The sequence below is a fragment of the Scardinius erythrophthalmus genome (assembly GCF_964197995.2).
Source record: "Scardinius erythrophthalmus genome assembly, chromosome: 17".
NCBI classification, from domain to species: Eukaryota; Metazoa; Chordata; class Actinopteri; order Cypriniformes; family Leuciscidae; genus Scardinius; species Scardinius erythrophthalmus.
This window is the reverse complement of record NC_138237.1, coordinates 19457872-19481531: the sequence shown is the minus strand read 5'-3', so window position 1 is coordinate 19481531 and position 23660 is coordinate 19457872. Positions and strand designations below refer to the sequence as shown.

At 38.8% G+C, this 23660-nt stretch overlaps 1 protein-coding gene across 2 annotated transcripts in view; it reads right to left on the bottom strand.

Moving 5' to 3' along the window:
* cadm1a (cell adhesion molecule 1a) overlaps nt 1–23660 on the bottom strand; it is a 309154-nt gene that overhangs the window by 20634 nt on the left and 264860 nt on the right. Inside the window, exons 9-10 of one of the 2 annotated variants that reach the window (XM_081391324.1) lie at nt 23326–23412; nt 5946–5978 (exon numbers count right to left, since the gene is read on the bottom strand). In XM_081391324.1, the coding sequence (XP_081247450.1) occupies nt 5946–5978; nt 23326–23412 (120 nt within the window). The remainder of the gene's footprint in view (nt 1–5945; nt 5979–23325; nt 23413–23660) is intronic. The other variant, XM_081391325.1, reaches the window with a different exon arrangement.

Here is a 23660-nt window from a genome sequence, read left to right as displayed (position 1 = left end):
CTGGGAAATCGAAGCCACCTCAGACCCACGTTATTTCTTCCATCCAGATCGGCCCATGTGAGCTGTCCCTATGTTCCTACTTACTAGTCAGTGGAGGAAAGTGCCGAGTGGAGAAAGGTGTGCATTTGCTATCCCAAATCCTCCACTTCTGTTAATGCTGCGCAACTCTCTGTCTAATTACTGCAGCATATGCACGTCACCTGCGAGGCCCCTGCAGGCAGTCCTGAAGGCACCTCCGAGCCCTGCCTCAGCCATTCACATGCCAGCATTACTCCAAACCCTGCTCATCAGAAACACTACACACCGCTGCAAAGTCCCACTGACAGCCATACATCACTCGCTCAAACCAAGCAAGTGTGTCTGCGAGAGGAAAGATATGAGAGAAAAAGGGAGTAAAGGCAGGCTCAGAGAAAGTCTGCAAAGGAGGCGACCCTTGAAGCTGCAGAAGATCTCGTTCCTGTTGATTGATGAAAGCCCTGGCCGTGATGGCATCCAAATGTGACAATTCTGGGACATTAAAGGCGTCAACTCTTCTGCTTCACCTGCTTCAGTCCAGCTGGGAACAAAGTGGTCATTATCCCACTGTATTCTGCTACGGCGCTCCCTGCGGTTCAGAATCTGCTCAATTATCTTCTCCTCCTGGGCTAAGGCTGACAGGCATGTTGGCAGGTGTGTCCTTTCCATCCCGTTCACCCCTTGACTACTGAAGGATTAGAGAGTGAGGAGGGCATCGACTAAAGCTACGGCTCCAGAGCTGTTAACGGCCCTGCCCTTTCTTGCCCTGCAAACAGATGAGCGAAGAAAGAGCAAATGCTTGTCTTTGGAGATGGAGCAAGGAGACCAGGCCTTAGATGATCACTACATATAACAATCTGTCAATGAGTATAATCAGGGCAAACATGCACAGGGGGATGAAAATAGACTGGTCTGAATACAATATTTTGTATAAATATCAACAATACTGTAGTTAAGAACTGAACTGAGCATGACATCAACATGACTATGATTCATAAGTTAAAGATGTTAAAATGAAAGTTCACCCGAAAATGAAAATTCTGTCATCTTTTTCTCACCCTCAAGTCGTTCCAAACTTACTTTGTTCTGTAGAACATAAAAAGATCTTAAGAAGAATGTTTCAACTTTTTTGTCCCCACAGTGAAAGCTAATTGGGTCAAAAACAACATTGGACCCCATTGACTTCCATTGTGTGGACAAAAATATTATTTCAAACTATCTTCTTTTACGTTTCACAAGAGAAAGGAAGTCATATGATTGGAAGACATGAGGATGAGTAAATTATGACAGAATTTTAATTTTTAGGTGAACTATCCCTTTAATATTGAGTACATAGCATTTTAGAAATATGTGACCCTGGACCACAAAACCAGTCTTATGTGTATTTTTTCTAAAATTGAGATTTATACATCATCTGAAAGCTGAATACACAATCTCTCCATTGATGTATGGTTTATTAGGATAGGACAATATTTGTCCGAGAAACAACTATTTGAAAATCTGGAATCTGAGGGTGCAAAAAAATCGGAATATTGAGAAAATCGCCTTTAAAGTTGTCAATTTCTATTGGCGATAGTGCTGCATCCATTCACAAAAATAAATGTTTTATATATTTAAGGTGGGAAATTTACAAAATATCTTCATGGAACATGATCTTTACTTAATATCCTAATGATTTTTGACATAAAAGAAAAATCTATAATTTTGACCCATACAATGTTTTGTTGGCTATTGCCACAAATATACCCGTGCAACATAAGACTGGTTTTGTGATCCAGGGTCACATATGAGTATTTAATCTATTAGTCCATTTTTGATCCACTAATGAAAATAGTCAAAGCCGAAGTGGGATTGACAACTACTTGTTGCTCAACATCACAGACAGGAAAGAGCAGAGTGATTCAAAGTGAAACGTTCTAGTGCATTCATCAGAAAACCTCTCGCCCAATCAATTTAGAGGACAAGAACTGAAGAGAATTATTTGCAAAGGCAATCGGTAGATGCATATTCTCATTTCCATGTACATCCTCTCAGATTCAGACATTTTCTTGTGTGCTGTCTTTTCTTATGCATGAAGGGAATTTAGATCAGAGTGTTTGAAAACAAGACATTAAGTAACACAGGCTTTACTATGCCACAACGGGCAGGGGAATCGTCATGGCGACTGCTTTGAGAGGATGAGGGAGAGGCAGTTAACATTGGCATATAAAACAGCTTCACATCAGAGGTGGCTAAGTTCATGTCAAACAGCGGCTTAGATTTACCGGTGAGGGAGCGAGGGAGAGATAGGCTTAAATAAGCCCTTGCTTAATTTTGGCACCATGTGTGACACTCACAGATTTTCATTCATCCTTTTCTAAAGCCTGCTATTTATTTTAGAGGCTTTGTTTCACAAAAGACATTCTCTTTAGCATTCATAGGACAAAAAAAAAAAGTAGATTTAATTCATTTCTGCCATTATGAAAGTGTGACAGAGGTGTGGCCAAAGCAACGGAAAAATGAAAGCCATTATTACATCCCTACTGAAAAGACCCACTGCTTTATGAAAAGGCAGACTCAGTCATATTGAGAACGAGGATTGAAAAGTTTTACTTTTATAATTGCGAGCAAATAGTCCTCTAAAACTGGTTTGCCAAAATGGAGTGATTTTCCATTTGTCGCAATCACGGGCAAACAAAGCGGTTATTTTACACCTGGTTTCTTACAGGCTCTTTGTCGCATTGTTACTTAGAGCACATCATCAAAAGATGCCATCGTCATGTTTACAGAGCCCAGCCTCATACATGTTGTGTGGTGCCACACTGAACAAAGGATGATGAAATGACAAGAAGAAGTGAAGTGTGTTCAATCATCCTCTTTGGAAATGAACAGGAATGAGGAGTACGCCTGGATGGAGCGATACAGAGAGGGAGAAGAGAAAGAGAGAGCCAGATGGAGGATCCACTGAATGAGCTTCTCACTATCTGAATTCACTGCAGATCCTGAATGCAAGGGGGATCTACATATATTGCTTTGAAAACAGAGACATGATGGCAATAAATCAGCTTGAGGAGAGGCAGGCGGAAGTGAGCATGACCGTACATGCAATGGGTCAGGTGAAGTGAGGTGTGATTAATACCAAGGGTGCCAGTGTGTGATGATACAGTAAGAGTTTGACAGGGTTGCTGACACGCTGATAAGAATTTGATCTATCTGACCCTGCCAACCATGTTTCTTCTAGTCTGCAGTGTAATTCATATTCAACCACACCACGTCCCGTTAAAGACCACATGAAATACTGGTCACGATACATGTAACTACAATATTGTTTTTTTTTTTGTTATCAATTGTATTGATTTGGATTGTGAAAATCCAGCTATGATTTTATTGGTTAATATTATTGAGGGGTAACGATTTGACTTGTTAGCATTGGGATTTTGCCCCTGCAGATGGACAGATGGATAGATAGATGACCAAGTAAACAGAATACATTTTGGATTCATGTTGTCTTTAAAGCTACACTGTGTAATTTTTTAAGTTGATTCTTAGCAAAAAACACTTTTTTTCAAAATGATATGTGCTCATTAATGTGTAATTACTTCTACCAACTAAACAAGTATTCTCGTAAGTGTATAATCTGCCATTTAGAATACATAAGAGCGAGTCACTCAAATGGCAGCAGCCATGTTACGCCTCCATCTTGAAAATACATTAGCCAAAGAGGGACATACCTGGAAATTCAAGCTTCGCCTTTCGCGTTTTGACGGCCACAAATAATACGGCCACCGTAGGAGTTAAAACGCCCTCGGATTGGGAGGGGCTAGAAAGTAATATTCAGTTGGTAGTCATAAACAATTTCACCGCTAGATGGGAGAAAATCCTACACAGTGTAGCTTTAATATAAGCCACAATCAAATATATTCAAACATATTGTGCAAAATTATTAGCTTATGTCAAATTCCACTGATCATTTTTCACAATAGCGTACAGACAAAAAGACTGAGAGATAATAAAGGGGTAATATAAATGCATTAGAAATACACAAATAAGATTTGAAGTTTAAAGTTTTCTGTGGTATTGCTGTAGATTTCTGCTCTATATCGAATCTTGCCCACTATGTTAGCCTCCTACCTCAACCTCTGCTGAAAACCCCACTTATCGCTTGAACAGCTTGTTGCTAGGCTACACCAGAGAGGGTAAAAAAGACTGTTATCAGAGAGAAGAGAAATCTCCTGAACAGTGAGTGTAGCACACCCAGGAAAATAAGATGGTAAACAGAGTATGTGCATCAGCTACAAAAGTGAACCAAATAAAACACACAAGGTGTGACAAGATGCAAATGAGAGGATCTTCTGAGGGGAAAACGAAAAAGATGCCTCACTCTGCTATCATGAGCTGCTCTCTGCGTCAGACTAGACTAGATGTCTTTATCCTGGAAACAATGCGACTTAATTCTTCTGCAATTCTTGTTTTATACGACAGGGTGCGAAATGCTGTTTGCAACACAAACAAGCATTTTAACATTAGCAGAAACACATATTTGCAACAGGTCAGGACATCAATTCCACAGTCAGATTAAAGAATGAAGGAGCATGCTTGGCATTTTACAAACAAGGCATTTCCTGTCCATTTCGAAAATGAGTGAGCGGACAGGAAGCATTAAGATGACTAACCCTTTTCACTGTACCGCAACAACATAAAAGCTAGACTAAAAAATCTCTATGTCATACCTAGACAAAACAAAGATAAGAAGCACTACATTTAAAACCAATTTGTTAGATGAGACAAAGCCCCCTGGGTTCACCTTGTGTTCTCTTACCTTTTGTAGGATCAAAAACCACTTTGGATTATTGGAAAGCGTACAGTGATTCAGTTATACATCACTGCCAGGCTGATATAACTGTACAAGGTTAACACTGGCCTTGTGACATGGTATTTAGAAATGCAGTGAACTGTACAAAAGCTCTATTATAGCTCTGCTACACAGTCAAGCCTGTCCACGTTCTGTAGGCACGTCCAAATTATGCACATGCAAAAGAATAGCCCTAACCTTTAGATGTTCTGCCGCTTGTATTTGCTTTAACCTTTTCTATATGGAAAGTTGCAGATAGATGTAAACAAACGGCAACACCCCCACTCGATCCATTCGCGAGTTGGCCGGGGGTGCAGAAATGTGTCGATTTTGAGGTGTGATCCGGTGCGACACACAACATGACGGCTAATTAAATCATTAGAGGGTGTTTCACGAGGCACAGGTGACATAATTACACAGTATCACGAAAAGCCTTTATACTAAATCTAACACATTTACACAAGCATCTGCCATTGCAAACTGAGAGTGGGGATAAAGGGCTTAATGAATTGAGAAAGCGCTTTCGTGGTATATTGTAAAACAGAATAAAGCCCGTGAGCTATGCAAATGGTCCCCGTTCTGTGATTTGTGCGCGGAGCTGGCGCACCAAGGTGGAGTACAATGCCATCTGCGTCATGTAGAGAAAGGGCCCTCCCGTTCATTTCTCAGAAATCAAAAACAGCCATTTGGACGTCATTTAAATTCATGAAAAATTATTGCGGGTGGATTACGAGTGCCTGTTGGGAGCTGTGTGAGGACTTGAAAAGGTGAGAAGTCAAAAATGGCAACAAGGACTCGAGAAGGGCTCATGCAGGAGGGATGGATGTGTGACGTGGCCAGAAATCACACAGTGAAGGCTCTGATTAAAACTCCCAGAGGAGCGCTGTGGCGGACAGGTGGGTCTTCATGGGTGAATGGCAATAAGGATAAAGGATGTGACATACGGACGAACAGACAGACAGACAGACACATACAGCAAATCCACATTAGATTCATTCCCAAATCCTATGCATGTCTCCGTTACGTGCTTTACTGTACTCAGCTGGCATGCAGAGAATGCCATGCTGTGCTGGCAGAAGAAGGAGGGAGAGGTACCAACCGTGAGCTGCGGCTTCAGTGCTGGGCGCAGCGTCTGAGCACACGAGGAGAGGAGGTGCAGTGGAGGAAGGAGGAGGGAAACAGGAGGAACAGCATGCATAAAAAGGAGAAATGGGAAAAAAAAACAAATGGAACTGATAAGCAAGCATTTACACACAATTACAACAATGACCAACACTTTGAAATAAGCTCACAAGAAAATGACAAGAGGACAACATCAAAACAAATAGTGCATTTTCACTTAGCTAAAAAAAAAAAAAAAAAAGGGGTGTCAAAAGTAGTGGCACTTTGGTACAAAGCATCTGACAGAATCCAATCCACCTTCCTCAACATAACCATTTCATTAGCAGATTTCTATTGCTACTCTGTTCGGTGTCTGATTAGAAATGGTAAATATTTTTAATCCAAAAAATATGGTAATTAAATGGATAACAAAGCAACATTAGACCCCGATGAGCACCATTGTATGGACAAAAAAACAAAACCAAGACATTTCACAGAAGTCAAGTCAAGTCACTTTCATTTATATAGTGCTTTTAACAATATAGATTGTTTCAAAGCAGCTTTACAGTGATAATAGGAAATTAAAGTAACAGAGATTGTTTTGGCTTTACAGCAGCTCTAGAATAAAGTTATTGTCCAGCTAAAATTAGGCTCACTTTAGAAGATAGCTAGCTTCCATATTTTATCATATTTTTCCCTTTAATACCATATTTTCATGATAAAAATAAAACTAATACATTTTTGGGTTAACTATCCCTTTAATGCCTTTTAAAGTCCCCCAGTGGTGAAGTCAAGTTTTCAAGAAAATCAAGTTTTTAAATGTTGTTTAAAATGTCTATGGGGTGTTTTTAATATGCTTTAAGACGAACCATGAGCAAACTCATAAGTCAGCATTTTCAACAAAGCATTTTCTCTTTAAAACAGAGAAGACAGTCTCAAAAACGTGGTTTGAAATCACTGGTTTTTATTTATAAAATTATATATATATATATATATATATATATATATATATATATATATATATATATATATATATATATATATATATATATATATATATATATATATATATATATATATATATATATATATATATATATATATTGTAGCGTCTGGACCAGCAGGCCTGTGAAACTTCCCCCAAAAACTAACATCCCAAATGAAGCTAACACACTGGCAGAATGCGGTGTCTTGTTACAGGACACACAGAGACTGATAAGAGGATTTTACGATCCAAAAGAATGTCCAGAAAGCTGTGACTCTTACTTAATTCTCACTGAGAAGGAGAAATAAACCCTGTTAATTCTATATATTCTATATATAACCATTTGAGAAATGTGTAAACATGTATCTTAAGCCCCTTTCACACAGCGCATTGAACCCGGGAAATTGCCGGCAAATTGCCGGAACGCCTTCTGTGTGAACGCAAACACGACCCGGGATTGATGCCGGCATCGATGCCGGGTTGGGGACCTAGTAACATTGCCGTGTTCAGTCCCGGAACGCGCGCTGTGTGAACAAAAGCCGTAATAATGCCGTGTCGCAGTGATGACGCTGAAGGGCGGGATAGTTCGCCAGCTGTGAAGCGGTATGTAATGCGCAAGTTTATGATCGAAGCAGAGAAATAAATGCACAAGCGTGGTTTCTCGAGAGAGAAATCGCAGCTCATAAGCAAACTGAAGACGCTGCTGAGACATTACAAGTCACATCGATGTCACGTGTCTTTCCGGGACATACACGGGTTGTGTGTGAACGCGCTCTCTGATTCCGGAAAATCACTGGCAGTGTGAATGAACCAAAATCAAACGAACCCGGGTCAAATCCCGGGTCACTTTATCCGTGTATTTTCCGGAATCTCTAGCCCCTTTCACACAGAGATTCCGGAAAATACACGGATAAAGTGACCCGGGATTTGACCCGGGTTCGTTTGATTTAGGTTCATTCACACTGCCAGTGATTTTCCGGAATCAGAGAGTGCGTTCACACACAACCCGTAAAAATGCCGTAAAGACACGTGACATCGATGTGACTTGTAATCTCAGCAGCGTCTAAAGTTTGCTTATGAGCTGCGATCTCTCTCGAGAGAAACCACGCTTGTGCATGTTTTTCTCTTATTCCATCATAAACTTGCGCATTACGTACCGTTTCACAGCTGGCGAACGAGCCCGCGCTTCAGCGTCATCACTACGACACGGCATTATTACGGCTTTTGTTCACACAGCGCGCGTTCCGGGACTGAACACGGCAATGTTACTAGGTCCCGACCCGGCATCGATCCCGGGTTAAATCCCGGGTCGAGTTTGCGTTCACACAGAAGGCGCTCTGGCAATTTGCCGGCAATTTGCCGGGTTCAAAGCGCTGTGTGAAAGGGGCTTCTGTGTGAAAGGGGCTTAATTTTCCGATCTCATGATTTTCCTTTAATGTGGTTGTCTTTTGTATTCTTTATTGGGTTAATATTTCAGACTTTGGATAATATGGTTAACCAAATCAAATTGTGTTGCATTTTTGGTATCTATAAACTCCAATCTTCATCCCCGTTTTGTTAATTTACATTACATTCTGCTTACTTTGTGACACATTAGTATTATAAGCATCTTAAAGATTCTTGTGTTAAACATCCAATCAAATTGCATGTTCAAAGGGACAATGGGTCGTAAAATTTCCCTCCAAAGGGAAATCTTCTCATTGGCTCACACAGCTCGGTTGTGCCATCTTCATGCTTTAAAGTCACAGATCAGCTTTTAGCTCTCTCTCTTACTCCTGTACTGGAATGCTGACGTGAAGATGATGCTGAACTAGAAGTTGCTAAGGACCCACCAAGCTTGCGCCAGGCTGCGGCCTTGTCTTTCCATTCACCAAAGATACTCTGGAAATCACTGGTTCTCTCTCATCAAGACCACATCAGCAAAGATCAACTGGAGCCTCAACAGATTGCATCAGGACAGTTTAATTCAAATGGACGAGACATGCAAGTATCAAACTTAGTCTCATTATTTGATACATTGAGTATCCTTACCCCTTTAAAGAAGGGCGTGTTAGAACTAAACTTATGGTTTGCTCAAGGCTGTTAATCTGCTGAATTTCAAACAATGCTATAATTTCTTGCTTTCCTGTATTCTGCTTCAGCTCTCTTTCCCTTGGTAAACTGTATGCATGTATGTATGTGTGTTAGAGTAGTTTAAGTGTTTAGACTAGTTAATAAAATCTTGTTCATGTCACACGTAAAGTTGTCCGTGTCTCAAGCTCATAACTGGAGTCACTAATCATATAGATTTTTGCTACTGCTCTTAGTAGTACTGCAAATTAAGAAAGACATTTCCCATGCCCCGGAAATGTACATTTCTTAGAGTTAATAAACAATTAATCCTGAGTGTTCACGGTACAGACATGCTAATTGGTTGTAATATTAATTTACGACAGTAAGTTAATTATATTAACTGATCCAAATATTCATAATCAATTATAACCAGTTATTATTGATTATTAGTATTTCATAGAGCTAATTTGCAACAATAATTTAGCTATATATATATATATATATATATATATATATATATATATATATATATATATACACACTGCTCAAAAAAATAAAGGGAACACTTAAACAACACAATGCAACTCCAAGTCAATCACACTTATGTGAAATCAAACTGTCCACTTAGGAAGCAACACTGATTGACAATCAATTTCAAATGCTGTCCAGAGCATGGAGGCGCTACCAGGAGACAGGCCAGTACATCAGGAGACGTGGAGGAGGCCGTAGGAGGGCAACAACCCAGCAGCAGGACCGCTACCTCCGCCTTTGTGCAAGGAGGAGCAGGAGGAGCACTGCCAGAGCCCTGCAAAATGAACTCCAGCAGGCCACAAATGTGCATGTGTCTGCTCAAACGGTCAGAAACAGACTCCATGAGGGTGGTATGAGGGCCCGACGTCCACAGGTGGGGGTTGTGCTTACAGCCCAACACCGTGCAGGACGTTTGGCATTTGCCAGAGAACACCAAGATTGGCAAATTCGCCACTGGCGCCCTGTGCTCTTCACAGATGAAAGCAGGTTCACACTGATCACATGTGACAGACGTGACAGAGTCTGGAGATGCCATGGAGAACGTTCTGCTGCCTGCAACATCTGTGAAGAGGCTAAAAGCAGGTTTAAAACTTGCCCCATTGAAGTCAACAGGGTGCAAATTTTAAAAAGAGGATAACATGGTGTAGGCAACACCGATTTTTGTCATTGTTCTCTGTATTGACAGCACTCCAAATTTACAAAAAAATGAGCTCAATGTTAAAATTGACCGGAGTTCTCCTTTAACAGCTTAGCCTATCAGGGATTAAGAAGCGCTTTTGTTTTGATTAGCTATAACAGCATAGTTTTTGGCATTGAAGAAAGGAAATATGATTATGCTGGGAGATCTGATGTGTCGAAAAATCAGCTCTTAAAAGTCATCAAATGTCTAAACTGGACACACTTGAATCAGTGGTGTGTGCTGCAAACGTACTGTAGATCATTTTCAAAAGGTGCAGACAATCACTGCAGCACCCTAAATCAATATAGCGGGACCACAGAACTCTCAATAAATAATAACTACATAAAATGACCTTTTCAAATGCTTGCCTTTTCTGCAGACCCAGCTGTTGTCAAAAGAAGAGTGTGGGAAATTCAAAATCACATGGATGGCCACAATATTATACTATTATATACTAGTATACTGTATATGACATATGAATAAGATGCTGAATAATATATGAATGCCAATCGAACGCCTTTCCAACTATCGTACGTAATTGGTCATTAAATCGCACCAGAAGACTGCAGACTTTTTGAAATGTTGATAACTCTGTGAAAACCTGCATTACTGCTCCAGGTAATTCCTCTGATATAACAGAGGAATTCAGGCTGCCTTTCTGCTTTGAGCTGATGAAATGCCTCGACTGAAAATATGGAAGCGAGCACATAACATGTGGAATGTGAGCCCTTATCCTGGTGCATTACCTTAGGGCAGAGAGCACTTCAAACACACCAGGAGAGCCGTGATGCAGAGCTGCTCGTTACGGGAAGAAACATTGGAGATGTCAATCACTGTTATGGCAACACAAACTTTGCCCTTAAAGCATAACTTGATGTTTCTCGGCTCGATTAGATAGGATCTAGTCCTAATCCAGTTGTTTGCTTTGAGGATTCAGGTTAATTTGAGTATTCCTCAATATGATGGATAGAAATGGTGTAAAGGGAGCCCAGAACAGCAAGCAATTCCTCTGCAAAGGTAGATGAGTGAGGCGTGGTCATTGGATCAGAAGGTGGAGATCAAGAGCACTACAATGAGAGGTACAAAGAGAGGTGCTTTTAGATGAGAGGTTCTTAGATTAAAATATGAATTACTGTATAAATGCTGAATTAACATTTTAGATTTTACTTGTCTACTATTTAGAAAACTATTTTTATCCAATGCGACTTGCAGAGCACTTTTGACAGGGGAAGTTGCCTTGAACTTTTTGAAGTTGTCCTGTCCAGTGTTTGAACCGGTGACCTCTGGTTTTGAAGATGAGATCTTTAACCAATGTAGGTCAGGGTTGTGAACCAGAATTAACCCGTCACTAAGCTCCGCCCCTTTTGGTTACTGTTGCTAATTGAGAGAAGTACAGATTATTATTCTTACATAAACTGGAATGAACGGTGTCATTGTAAAGCATTTTCACCTGCCATATTTATTGACTAAAAACTGAGACAACTGCATATCAGAACCAAGGCAAATGCTTCTTAGTTAACTGAAAATCTGTAAGTGATAATGAGAGATACAATTATACAGTATATTAGTAGGATATTATCATTTTGCATTTCTAATATCCATAAAAAAACATAATGGCTGAAATTAACACCAACTAAGCTAAAATGTAAAATTACAGTTGAAAACTGTATTAAAAAAATGAAAATGCAAAATGATTAGCACTTGCAACACACTATTTACAGAATCACCACTTAAGCACTTGCAACACACTATTTACAGAATCACCACTTAAAATACCACCTATAATTTTTTGGTATCAATTTGTATTGTTTCAGTCAACTAAAAAGAGAAAGCCTCATTTGAAAGATTATCAGTAATAAAATTACAGATATAAACCAATGCTGAAACTAGCAACAAATAAACCAAATGTAAAATTAAACTTGTTACAATGATGATGATTATTAACATTTTCATCATCATTATTCTTATTATTTAGAGCTGTCGTGCCCGATACTGAGTTCATGTACTCGTACTCGTAAAAATGCTCCGATACCGATACCAGGCAGCATGTGTACAGTGTTTGTGTCCAGACAAAGAAACACTGGCAACAAAGATTATAATGGGGATCAAAAAGAAGGCTGTCTATGAAGTAAATGTATCTAATAAGTGGAATATTAAATGAAATATACTAACAACTAAATATGTGATGCGCAAGCTGATAAGAGAAAAACGCACAGTGCATTGAGCATGCAGCAGCACAGACGCATCCCTTTTTCATAGACGTCAGTGGAAAGTTTGTAGTTCAGATCAAATAGGCCTATGTAAGTAAAACATGAACTGTTACCTGATTTATGTATAACGAGTGGTTCCCTACATTATTACAGGACATTTGCAGGTCAAGAAGTTGCATGAACGCAAACATCCAAAGCGCGCGCCCCGAGAACCAGTGTCTCAGAATAGTGCGTGTGAATACTGAATTGAATTGTCTTTCACATCTTGCGCTGGTATGGACGAATTCACACAAAATTATGTAAAAACGCCTGTCTTGGCGAGTATCCTAGTAAACAAAGTTGGTTATATCTCAAGTCAAGTGAACATAGACATATTCAAATGGGGTCCGTGCGTTCGGTCTTAAAGGGGCAGCAGTCTAATAAACATCTGCTGTGTTTTAATGCTAATCAAACAAAGAACAAAGAAATCACACACTGCTCTTGACTAAATAGGCTACCTTTTGTAACTTTACAAAAATATCCATCTATATTTAATTTATACAGTTATAAATATGCAGTTTTTTCACATGCGATTACTTTATTCAAATTTCTTTACCTGTTAGATCTACCTGAAACACTCTAAAACACTGTTTATTTCATTTGTAGTCTTTCTTTGTTCTATTGTATTTATTTGTGCTATTTGTAATTTGATTATTTGTTCTTATTTTACTACTGACTGCTTACTTGACTTTTATAATGTTTTAAATTCACATTAATTATGCTGGTAGTTTTTGTAAATTGAAATAAAGAATTGATATTTCACTGGTGTCTAAACATTTGTACCACTGAACCAATCCTCAGCACTGAGCCCTGCTGGAGCAGCTCTAAATGTGCGCTGTACTATTAAATGAAAGACACAATATGATAGAGCAATAGAATGAACAGTGAAAGTAACAGAAGCTCATACAATGCTTTTTAGCAGGCTTAATTAAGCATGAAAATAACTATTTTCAATATATAACAAAAATATATAACAATAACAAAAATAATTATTTTGGTTTCTCTAACAATAGATTATAAATTACAAATGCAGTGATAATACAGGTATCGTACTATATATACAGTACATGTATATATGTATATATATATATATATATGCACAGCACAATTATTGTTTTTTATTTAATTAGTATTTTAGTTTCTTCTATCAGTCAACTGAAAAGAGAAAAGAGACATTTTAAACTGTTAACATTAGTGTACATGAACACACCTGGCCAATTCTATTCAAACTCCAGCTCATGATTTAAAAATTCTTAAAAATTCTTTATTCTTAAATTTGTTCCATTTATTTTGAGGAGGTTCAGAGAAAAGCTATCATGTAGCCAAGAACTAGAGAGAGAAGGTTTTTCTTGCAATCCCTGCTGTTAGGCCTTTATGTAAAGAACCTTCAGGTGGTCAGGTACCCAATATCAGCACACTGTGTTAGTGTTAGACTGCTCTTTAGGTCTCAAAATAAATAAAAAAACTCTCCATCATTAAAAGCGTTCATCTGGCACAAAAGCACAGCAAGGCCTTTAACAATCACTGAAGGAACCTCTCACCATACCGCTGCCGTTAGGCCCTTCAAAAGGGTTTCCACCATCAGAAAAATGAAAGACTTGAATAACACTGCACTTATTGCTGCACAGCAAGCCTTTGTAAAAGTCTCCAGCCACTGCGCCGTTTGCCGGACATGTTTGAAACATTATCAAACATTAACTGTCAGCTCCTCTGAAAGTGGGCACTGAGTTCTTGAGGCGAACAGTTCAAGGAGAAAGTCCTGAGATGAAGCAAGGGCCTACAAATAAAACAATCAAAATGAGCAATAATATCTTCAGGTTATTATTTGACATTAAGAGGGAAGTGGAGGGTTTCCATCACTCCTTGCATGCTGCGATTCCCATCAGGCAGATGGTTTGGAGTGTGTGCTCGCTGAAAAGGGAGGAGACACAGAGAACGCAGGAGGGACGTAAGGGAGCTGTACTCGTTATTTACTACTATCTAGAGACAGAAAAAAAGGGGGATCTGGTTCAAAATGAGTATTAGAATCTTCAAGCTGTCCTCCAACTCTCAATCATCAGAGGGCATCTGGAAGCCTGCTAAGCCCATTACTGGTTCAGGCAGAAGTCCGTCAATAAGTGGTGCTGATGAGCAATGGCCTTCCTCCCTGTGCCTGGCCCTTTGTTTCAGTGTGGGTCACCTGAGGCAGTGTCCTTGCTTACTTCAGCAGCTGATATCAGCAGAGATGACAATAGGCACACAGCTCGTGGCTAATTGCGACAGCTTTGTGTGGCACAGGAGACGACAGCGAAACATGCGCCCGGTGCCCAGGGGAAGGGCACAACTGCTGAATCTCAGCAGCACACTGCTCTTCATGGAAAATGTGAAAAAATATACTAGAGTAACATATTGTGATGAATCTATCGTGCATAGAAGGCTTAATTAAAGCTGTTTATGTTAACCCTTTACGGGCACAGAAAAAGTGTTTTCCTGAAAGTTGTCAGCTATTTATGGAAGTAAAATAATGCCAAATGTTTTTGAAACAAAAAAAAGCCTGTTGAATTGCAGTACTTGAAAAAAAAAAAAAAAAAAAATATGCATTGTATTAACCATGCTTACATTTTAATGCATTGTATTTTTAGGGCTTGCTTTTTTATGGGCTGAAATTCAACATGGTTGAATATTTAAGCTGTGAATATTTCAATTCAAAACATTTCAAACACATTTTCATTATTAAAAAATCAATAATCCATATTCACCTTTCATATTTCACTTCCAAAATAGTCAAACTGTTTAAAAATACTACCTAAAATATTCAACAGGCAATTTTTGGTCTATTTTATTTCGCTTTGCAAATTCGCTTCCACAAATTCAGTGGTTCAAATTCGACAGTAAATTCAACATTGACATCCAGGAACTGCAGGAAAAGCAGTAGATTACCGAGCATACTCTCCATCTGCTGTTAGTCGACCTCACCAGCAGGGGGTGCAAACGCGTGTTGTCCGGAGCAACAGTTAGAGCAAACCATTCATTCATAAAATGAAAATGATTATCTGGGTCAGTATATATGTGGAAAAGATGATAAAGACACAAAAGCTGTGTTTATGTTTCATTTAATAACTTCATTGTTACTTTCCCTGTGTAGCCTTCATGTTATCAGCTTTCTCTACCATGAACGGGATTAAATCGGTTTCCCCTAATACCTCATAATACTCAAGGATTCCCCTTCTGTTGGGACAAAATGCTATATATATAAGTATGCCTACGTGTACTGCATTAGATTAAAGGTGCATTAAGCAACTTTTCATGTTAAAAATACCTGTTTTTCTAACCCATACATGCTTAAACAATTGCCTGATGGGCTGAATGAGCCCTTCTCTGATCACTGCGATTGCCTCTATAATCCTGTACAGTAAAATAAATAAGAGGGATTCGGGCCGAATCTGAGGCTGGGCGTGACGTCATGCGCGTTCAGTTGCAGTGTTGCAGTTTCATTTGTCGCCAGAGGGGGGCATAGTTCTGCAAAAACTTAGAGACTTGCTCTTTGCACCTTTAAACTGGGAAGAGTCATAGCACTTGTACATTGTTGTCCTCCGTTAGTTTAACTGTAAGTAGCTTTGGATAAAAGCATCTGCTAAATGACAAAATGTAGCCTAAATGTAAATTGGCTTGACATTGGACATTCGCACATTTAGAGACCGTTTCTAAAGTTGCATACAACATTGGCATACACGTTTCTAATCTAACTTCAATAGCAAACTTCAATTTATTTGAATAAATATCAAAAATCTAAAGGGTGCGCATTATGCCTGACACCTACATGAACACTTTACAGTTGGTTTTGTGACTGTAAGTAGTTCTATTCAAATGCTATTGAAGTTAGAAAACGTATGTAACTTTAGAGACGTCCCTAAATGTGCGACTGTCCAAGTCAAGCCAACTTTATGCCAATATATCACTGGGAAACGCTCAGCATTAAACTTTGCGTGTTAAGTTCATACACTGAGTCCATCTGCTTGCCTGCGAGTTTGGTTTTTAATATCACTGTATTAGTACATTAAGCTACGTTAAGCGTTTTATGTCCAGTAGGGGAATCCTGAAGTATTGAGGGAAACCCTAGTAGCCTACTGCATGCAGCACATCGCCGTAATATAAAGTTAAGGCAACTAAACAACCAAGAGAAATATATTTCAACCTCAAATGTAACATTGGATCTGTATATCCGCATCGGGGGAATAACATTATAATCTCGTTCACGGTAGAGAAAGATGCATGTAGGCTACACAGGAAAAGTAACCGTGAAGACACTGAATTTAACATAAAACATAATAATCACAAATACACGTACATTGCTGTAAATTAGTTTTATGAATGAATGGCTTGCTCTAACTGTTGCTCTGTCTTCGTCAACAACACGCGCTTGCGCCCCCCTGCTGGTGAGGTAGACTAACAGCAGATGGAGAGTATGTTCGGTAATCTACTGCTTTTCCTGCAGTTCCTGGATGTCAACGTAGAATTTTCTGTTGAATTTGAACCACTAAATTTGTGAAAACGAATTTGCAAAGCGAAATAAAATGGACCAAAAATTGCCTGTTGAATATTGTAGGTTGTTTTTTAAACAGTTTGACTATTTTGGAAGTGAAATATGAAAGGGGAAAATGGATTATTGAATTTTTAATAATGAAAATGTTTTTGAAATGTTTTGAATTGAAATATTCACAGCTTAAATATTCAACCATGCTAAATTTCAGCCCATAAAAATGCAAGCCCTAAAAATACAATGCATTCAAATGCAAGCATGGTTAATACAATGCATATTTTTTTCAAGTAGTGCAATTCAACAGGCTTTTTTGTTTCAAAAACATTTGCCATTATTTTACTTCCATAGCTATTACATTAATAATATTAAACTGCACCAAAATGCAAAATAAATCTGAAAATACCACTAAAATTGAACAATACATAATCAAATGCAGAATATAATTAAAATTAATCATTATAAATAAATTTAAATATGTATGTATACCTATCTATCTATCGATAATGGGAAGGTTTGGGACGACATGTTAAGTAAATGATGACAATTTTCATTTTGGTGGGAACTACCGCTTTGCATATCATAAGCAATTTTTCAAAACTTACAAGTAAGAGACAGAAGGTGAGGTTTGCATGCTCAGATCATCTAATGTCCTCATATCCATGAATATATATATATTCAGTTGACTTTGTCATCTGCTTTCCATAGCCAATTGTCAATTGTTTCCATTGGCAATTGCTGGCAATTGTGTCCAATGACACCCATCATGATTTCTCAGCACACCCTGTATATTTACATTATATATCCCATTTAACCAATGGAGAATAAATGTGTTCTTGGTATAATCTGCTGCTAAATACATTAAGCACCTGTTTGAGTATGTGACTGACTGGGACAATAATGAGCAAATGCATAAGGTTTATTATTTTTTTCATTGAGTGTGTAGTATTAGTATGTGTGTTTAGGCAGCCTGTGATTTCAGGCAGGTTCAGGCTTTGCTCGCTGAATATTCTCTGCCGTTCTACCAGCCTATCTCCAGTTAACCATCATAGAATGTAATCATAGTTCCCATAACAATATACCTCTACATAAAAAAGACTTATTGGGAGCATTGCTGTGTTTGCATGATGCTAAGTGCAATAAATTCTAGGGGATGGTCTCTCTGGGTTGTGTATCAAAGCACTGCAGTGGTTGTTTTCCCTGTGGTAATGCAATTGACCTTTAGTGAATTAGCCTTTTCTCTGCCAGCGAGCCATCTCTCTTTGTCTGGCTTGTATTCTGCTGCAGGAATCAGACAGGGAGAAAAATGGACTTCTATCTTATGTGCAAGTGCTTTTGCTGGGCAATTCATTTGTTCAATTCCAAAATCAGTTTACCAGATGGTGTTTATGCAATTTAAGCCCTGACAAAAGCACTATTTTCTCCTCCCTCTCCCCTCCCTTAGTTTTTTTTTTTTTTTGTTACTTGCTAAAATGAATCAGACGCTGACTTCATTTATGCTCTTTCATCAATTACCAAAAAATCAAAAATCTATTCACCAGTGTTTTATTAGCAAGGCCAAGGAGGTCATTAATGAGGCAACAATTGTTTTGGCTGTGCCTTTTGTAGTGCCCATTTATCTAGAATATGGCATTTGATTTATATTGGTACGCATAGGAATATACATTATTTTACATTAAAAGTGTAACTTGTTTTAAAAAGCTACTTTTAATTGCATATTGCTATTAGCTGTGCTTGCTTGGGCAATGATCACAAATTCATTAATTAGGAGTTTATTGAGGCAAAAGGTGTAGTTAACAGTAAAAATGTGTTCCCCAAACTATGATGTGACCGACTGAAGATATTGAAAATAAGACTGAGCCACATCTATGAATCAGAATATCATATATTTTAACTTGGGCCAGCAAGTAATCACCTAGCAACCACACATAGCACCCTAGCAACCAGCCTAGGTATACATTTTTACACAGGCAGGATGACTGATTTTCTTCTAAAAATGTAAATCTAGTTGCTAATTCTATAATAATTAACTGAAGAATGACTAACTGTAACACATTAGTTCAGAGATCAATTGCATAACCACTCTTTACATTTAAATTAAATTGCTGATGTAAAATTCTGTGCTCAGTCTAAAATAGAAAAAGAGTAAGAGATAGATTATAAAAGAAAATAGTGAGGGAGAGTGTGGTCTGAAATGGAGGGTCTCATTCTTACTGAGCCTCTCACTCTTATTGAGCTCTGAATTACAGATTGTGGGGTTTGGCTACAAAAATAAACACAATAGTCTGGGGAAAATGGGGACATGTGAGGACTAAACAACACCTTCAGAGTCTTCATTCAGTCTTCCCTTTTCACTGCGGCTCAAAGTCACAGAGAGATAAATGGACAGAAAGAGATGGAGCAAATGACGAGAAGAGAGAAACGAGAGAGACAGAGGACAGATTGTGTTGTCAGCCAGAGAGAAAGCTGCAGAGGAAGAAGTGCCTCATCTTTGATCAAATTTGCAAAAGCTTTGTGGGAAATAAAAGAGCTCTCAGAAATATCGATAAACATCCATTTCTGAGCTGTGTTTAGCAGAGGAAAAAAAGGCAATACAAATAGAAATTAATGACATCTGTCCCCATTGCGTATGGTGGCAAGCAAGGCCCCTTCATTTAGCCATTTATTTTTCAGTGTAAATGGCAATTTAGTCATCTCTAAATGTCACCTCCTGAAGCTGTGGAGCACTTTAGCCTTGCGTTAGGGCTTTAATAGATTTTTTAAAAGTGCAGTATAGCTCATTCCATTTCTCTTATAGCTTTAGCTGTATATAGTTTATCAAAAATGTATTAAATTTCTAAGTGGCCTCCACCTCTGCGGACTGATAAATTCATGTGGTGTTCCTGAACTATACACATCCAGCCAAAGGATAAATGAAATCAGCAGAAGGAGGGAGCAGAGTGGCTGCTTAGGACCCACTCTTCCTATTGAAGTACATGGGCATAATAGGATATGCTTTAAGGGAAAAGCGATAAAAATGCAGCCTGATATATCACAGCTATAGGTCTGCGCGGCTCGGCATTTGGAAAGCGCATCCGGAGCCGAGGCTGTGCTGGAATCGTTTCACACAAACAACGCAATATAACTGTAATTGAATAATATTTTCCCTATCAGGGCCGTTTATCCACAGCGATGCCTGCGGGTTGGACCTCTGGAGGATTTCAATGTGTGCAGCAGGCAGCGATGTTAACGAGATTCATTCACCTCGTTAATGAGGAAAGAGGGTGTGTCTCATTAGTATGCGTCATCGCTTCTTTCATTAAACACAATCATGTAGCCTAATCACAGCCGATTCATTTCTCAGCCCTTTATAGATTCTCTCAAATCATCCGCACAAGTCAGTCCAAGATTTTGATTGCTCGCGTAACCGGCGGCCGCTCCCACTCGGTTTCGCGAGTACACAACAAAGCACGGAGCCCCATCTCTAGCAATATGCACGGTTTTCACTGTAATATAAAGAATTGCCTTGAGGAAGGAGAAAAACAGAGAGTAAAACGATCTCAATCGGTTGCTTCAATATCACAATCATTACAGGCAGCAAATTACATCAGGTTCTCTTTTAGAGATTGAAACCAGCAGCAACATTGATTTAGCTTTCCATCACCTGGGGCCGTATTAGCTTTTGTGTGCTTTTTATGTTGAGTAGAGTGGATTAGAGTAGCTAATGAGCTTGCGGTGGTCAGTATCGCAGGGGCATTGGTATCGTTCGGCAACAGAGCTGGCCTTACAATCGGAGTTTACTCAATTATAAAACAAGCAGGTTCAGACGAACCCGGTGCAAAAAAAAAAAAGAAAAAAAAAAAGTTAATTGTAGCTACAACGTCGTGGCCGTACGCCCGGTTTTCTAAGTGTGGTCCGTGGCCTGGCCATATGCATAGATTTGTCCCCCCAGTCATGCATCTGTCTTTTTTTAATCAACGCATAAACTATTTAGATGCTGTTAAATGAAGCACAAGTCCTGCAGGTTATGTCCATTTTATGTCCATCACGGTTTCTACAAAAATATTATAATATTATATATAATTTATTTACAGTAGTCAACATTTGAAGTGGATCAAAACCTTTCAAAGTTATACATGAATTATGAACAATACCCATTCTTGTCTTAGGACAACTTTGATGAACTTTTTTGATCCACTTCAAATGTTGACTACTATAATAAATTGATATACCTGTATATCAATTTAGCAAATAAACGCAGCGAATAAGAAACTTCTTTCAAAAAAATGTTGCAAGTAATATAAATATTAAAGAAGTTAACGTTTCAAGAATAACATTAACATGTTCTAGCAATAGAGCAAAGTAAAACTGACTTGCAAATGCGTTCATTTTACGCACATACAGTAGACGGAAGTGTCGTTGCGTCACTGTTCTGTGCATAATGGCACAAAATAATAAAAAAAACACATTATATTGACCCAAGTTTTGTTTTATCCCATGCAGCGTGAGCGTGCATGTTTGTGATGATGTAAGACGAATGCAAAGGCACCAGGATTCGATAGAATCAAGTGAGTGTGAAACCAGGTCAACGCTGCAGGGAGGTGCTAGGAACAATCGCACTTCGATTCGGACCGCAGTGTGAAAGCACCTTTAGATCAGCCGGTTGCATAAACTGCTTAGACTAGTCTTGCAAGTCATCTAATTTTTTCTTCATAACTTTTTAAAGTCAGTTACATAAAGGTATATGGGTCTAATTTGAATCTGAAAAGTAAGACTGCTAGCTGGACAGAATAGTTCTTAAAACACAGTCTTAACATAGTAGTTAGTGTTATAGTACTCAAGACCAGTCTTGGTCTCTTAAAGTCTTTCAAAGGTCTTGATCTTGTTTCGACCACATTTGTACTCTGTCTTGTCTCGATCTCAGACTAAGAGTACTCAGATTTGATCTCAAGACCACAAATGTGGGATTTCACTAAAATGCTGGTGCTTTTTCTGATTTATTTGTGAACATCATTAATGTGATTGGAAGTAAAACCTCTTGCTTCAAAAGCAATCATGCAAATATTATTTCTGTTGTGCTGGGTCAGAAATCAATGAGTGATTGTCAAATTAAATACAAACGCCCACAAAATTCGAGATATGATTGCAAAAAAAATACATGTATAAGATCATTTTTAATATTATGACATGATATAATGAAGCGTTATCACAAGAACAAGAGAGCTGCTCTCACAAATATTAGCACGATTGCAAACGTAATATTTGATTTTGTACAAATGTTCATTAAACAAAATTTTATTTGTAAAACAATGCAGTGTACCAATTCAGATGCTGTTTCTATGCCACCTCTGCAGTGCAAAGATTAATTTTGCTGTTAGTGATTTCATTCGATTGATAACAGCTCTATATAGTGTCTTATTCTTGTAACTGTATTAAATATAAGACATTTCTAGTAAATGTGGATCTTTTAGATTAATTTAAGGAGTGCTGGTCTGGTCTTGGCCTTGACTCAGTCTCGCCCTGCCTTTGTCTTGTCTTGGTCTCAATCCCTCAAAGTCTTGGTCTCAACACACACTGCTCTTTTGTCTTGCCCTCGGTTTAGGTGGTCTTGACTAGAACACTTTTAGTAGCTATGCAACTGGCCCCAGAAGTTTGTGATTATTAGAGAATGAGGGACTACTTGTACCTGTACCATGTTTTACACCAAAAACATTACATTTAGGAGACAATGTTGTGTGGCGCTATAACACCAAGGTTCCCAGGGAACACATACTGATAAAAGACACCCTGAAAGCACCTTCAGTTGCTTTGGATAAAAAAAAAATAAAAATCTGCTAATAATACACTACTGGATACCAGAGTGAATAATAAAAAGAGTAGCATGGACAGCGATTTGATATAATGAAACAAGCACAAAAAAAACATGATTTCTGTATCATTATCCCTGTGCAGTCGGATGTAGTTGGCTCGGTAAATGAGAAATCCAAACATGTACATGCTTGATCCTGGTTCCTCTTGGCCACAAAGACTCTGCCGTCATTGTCAGCCCACAGGAAACATAAAGGGGGTTCTGTAATCCCTGCACCAGACAGGCCTGGATACAGCGCCAGATCCTGATAAGATTAGGCCGCTAAAGGAGCGAACCGGGCTAAAATTTGAGAGAATTGTGAAGAGAGCCAGCTCTGACATGTGGCACCGACAGAGCTGCTAGTCGGCCCAGCCCTGGCCTGGTCTCATATGGGACACGGTCCTCTTATAATCAGCGAGAGAATCTTATCAGGCCTGGCTAGCTGCTGGCGGTCTATCCGTCTCTCTCTTTTTCTCTGTCATCCACATGCACACACAAACACACTCAGGTTGAGCAGGTGGATGGAGGTCATACCATACCTTGTATGATGTCTGGAGGGGAGGTTGTGGCGGAGGTGGTGGTGGTGGTGGTGGTGGTTGTGGGTTTAGGGGTTGTGGTAAGGGCATCTAGATGGAAAAACACAACAAAAAAAAACATGACATACGGGGAAAATCAGGAAAAAACGAAACCAAACATGATCAAATCAACAACAATGAGAGACTGATTTGTGTTTATGTGCATTATGTGTAGCTTTACTCCACAGATGGCAAATTAGTCTATAAACTACTAGTGAATTATCAAGCATAACTACTGTACAAAATGAAATATTACTCTCTGGTGAAGAAGTCATTAGACAATGTAACTGTGGGAATAG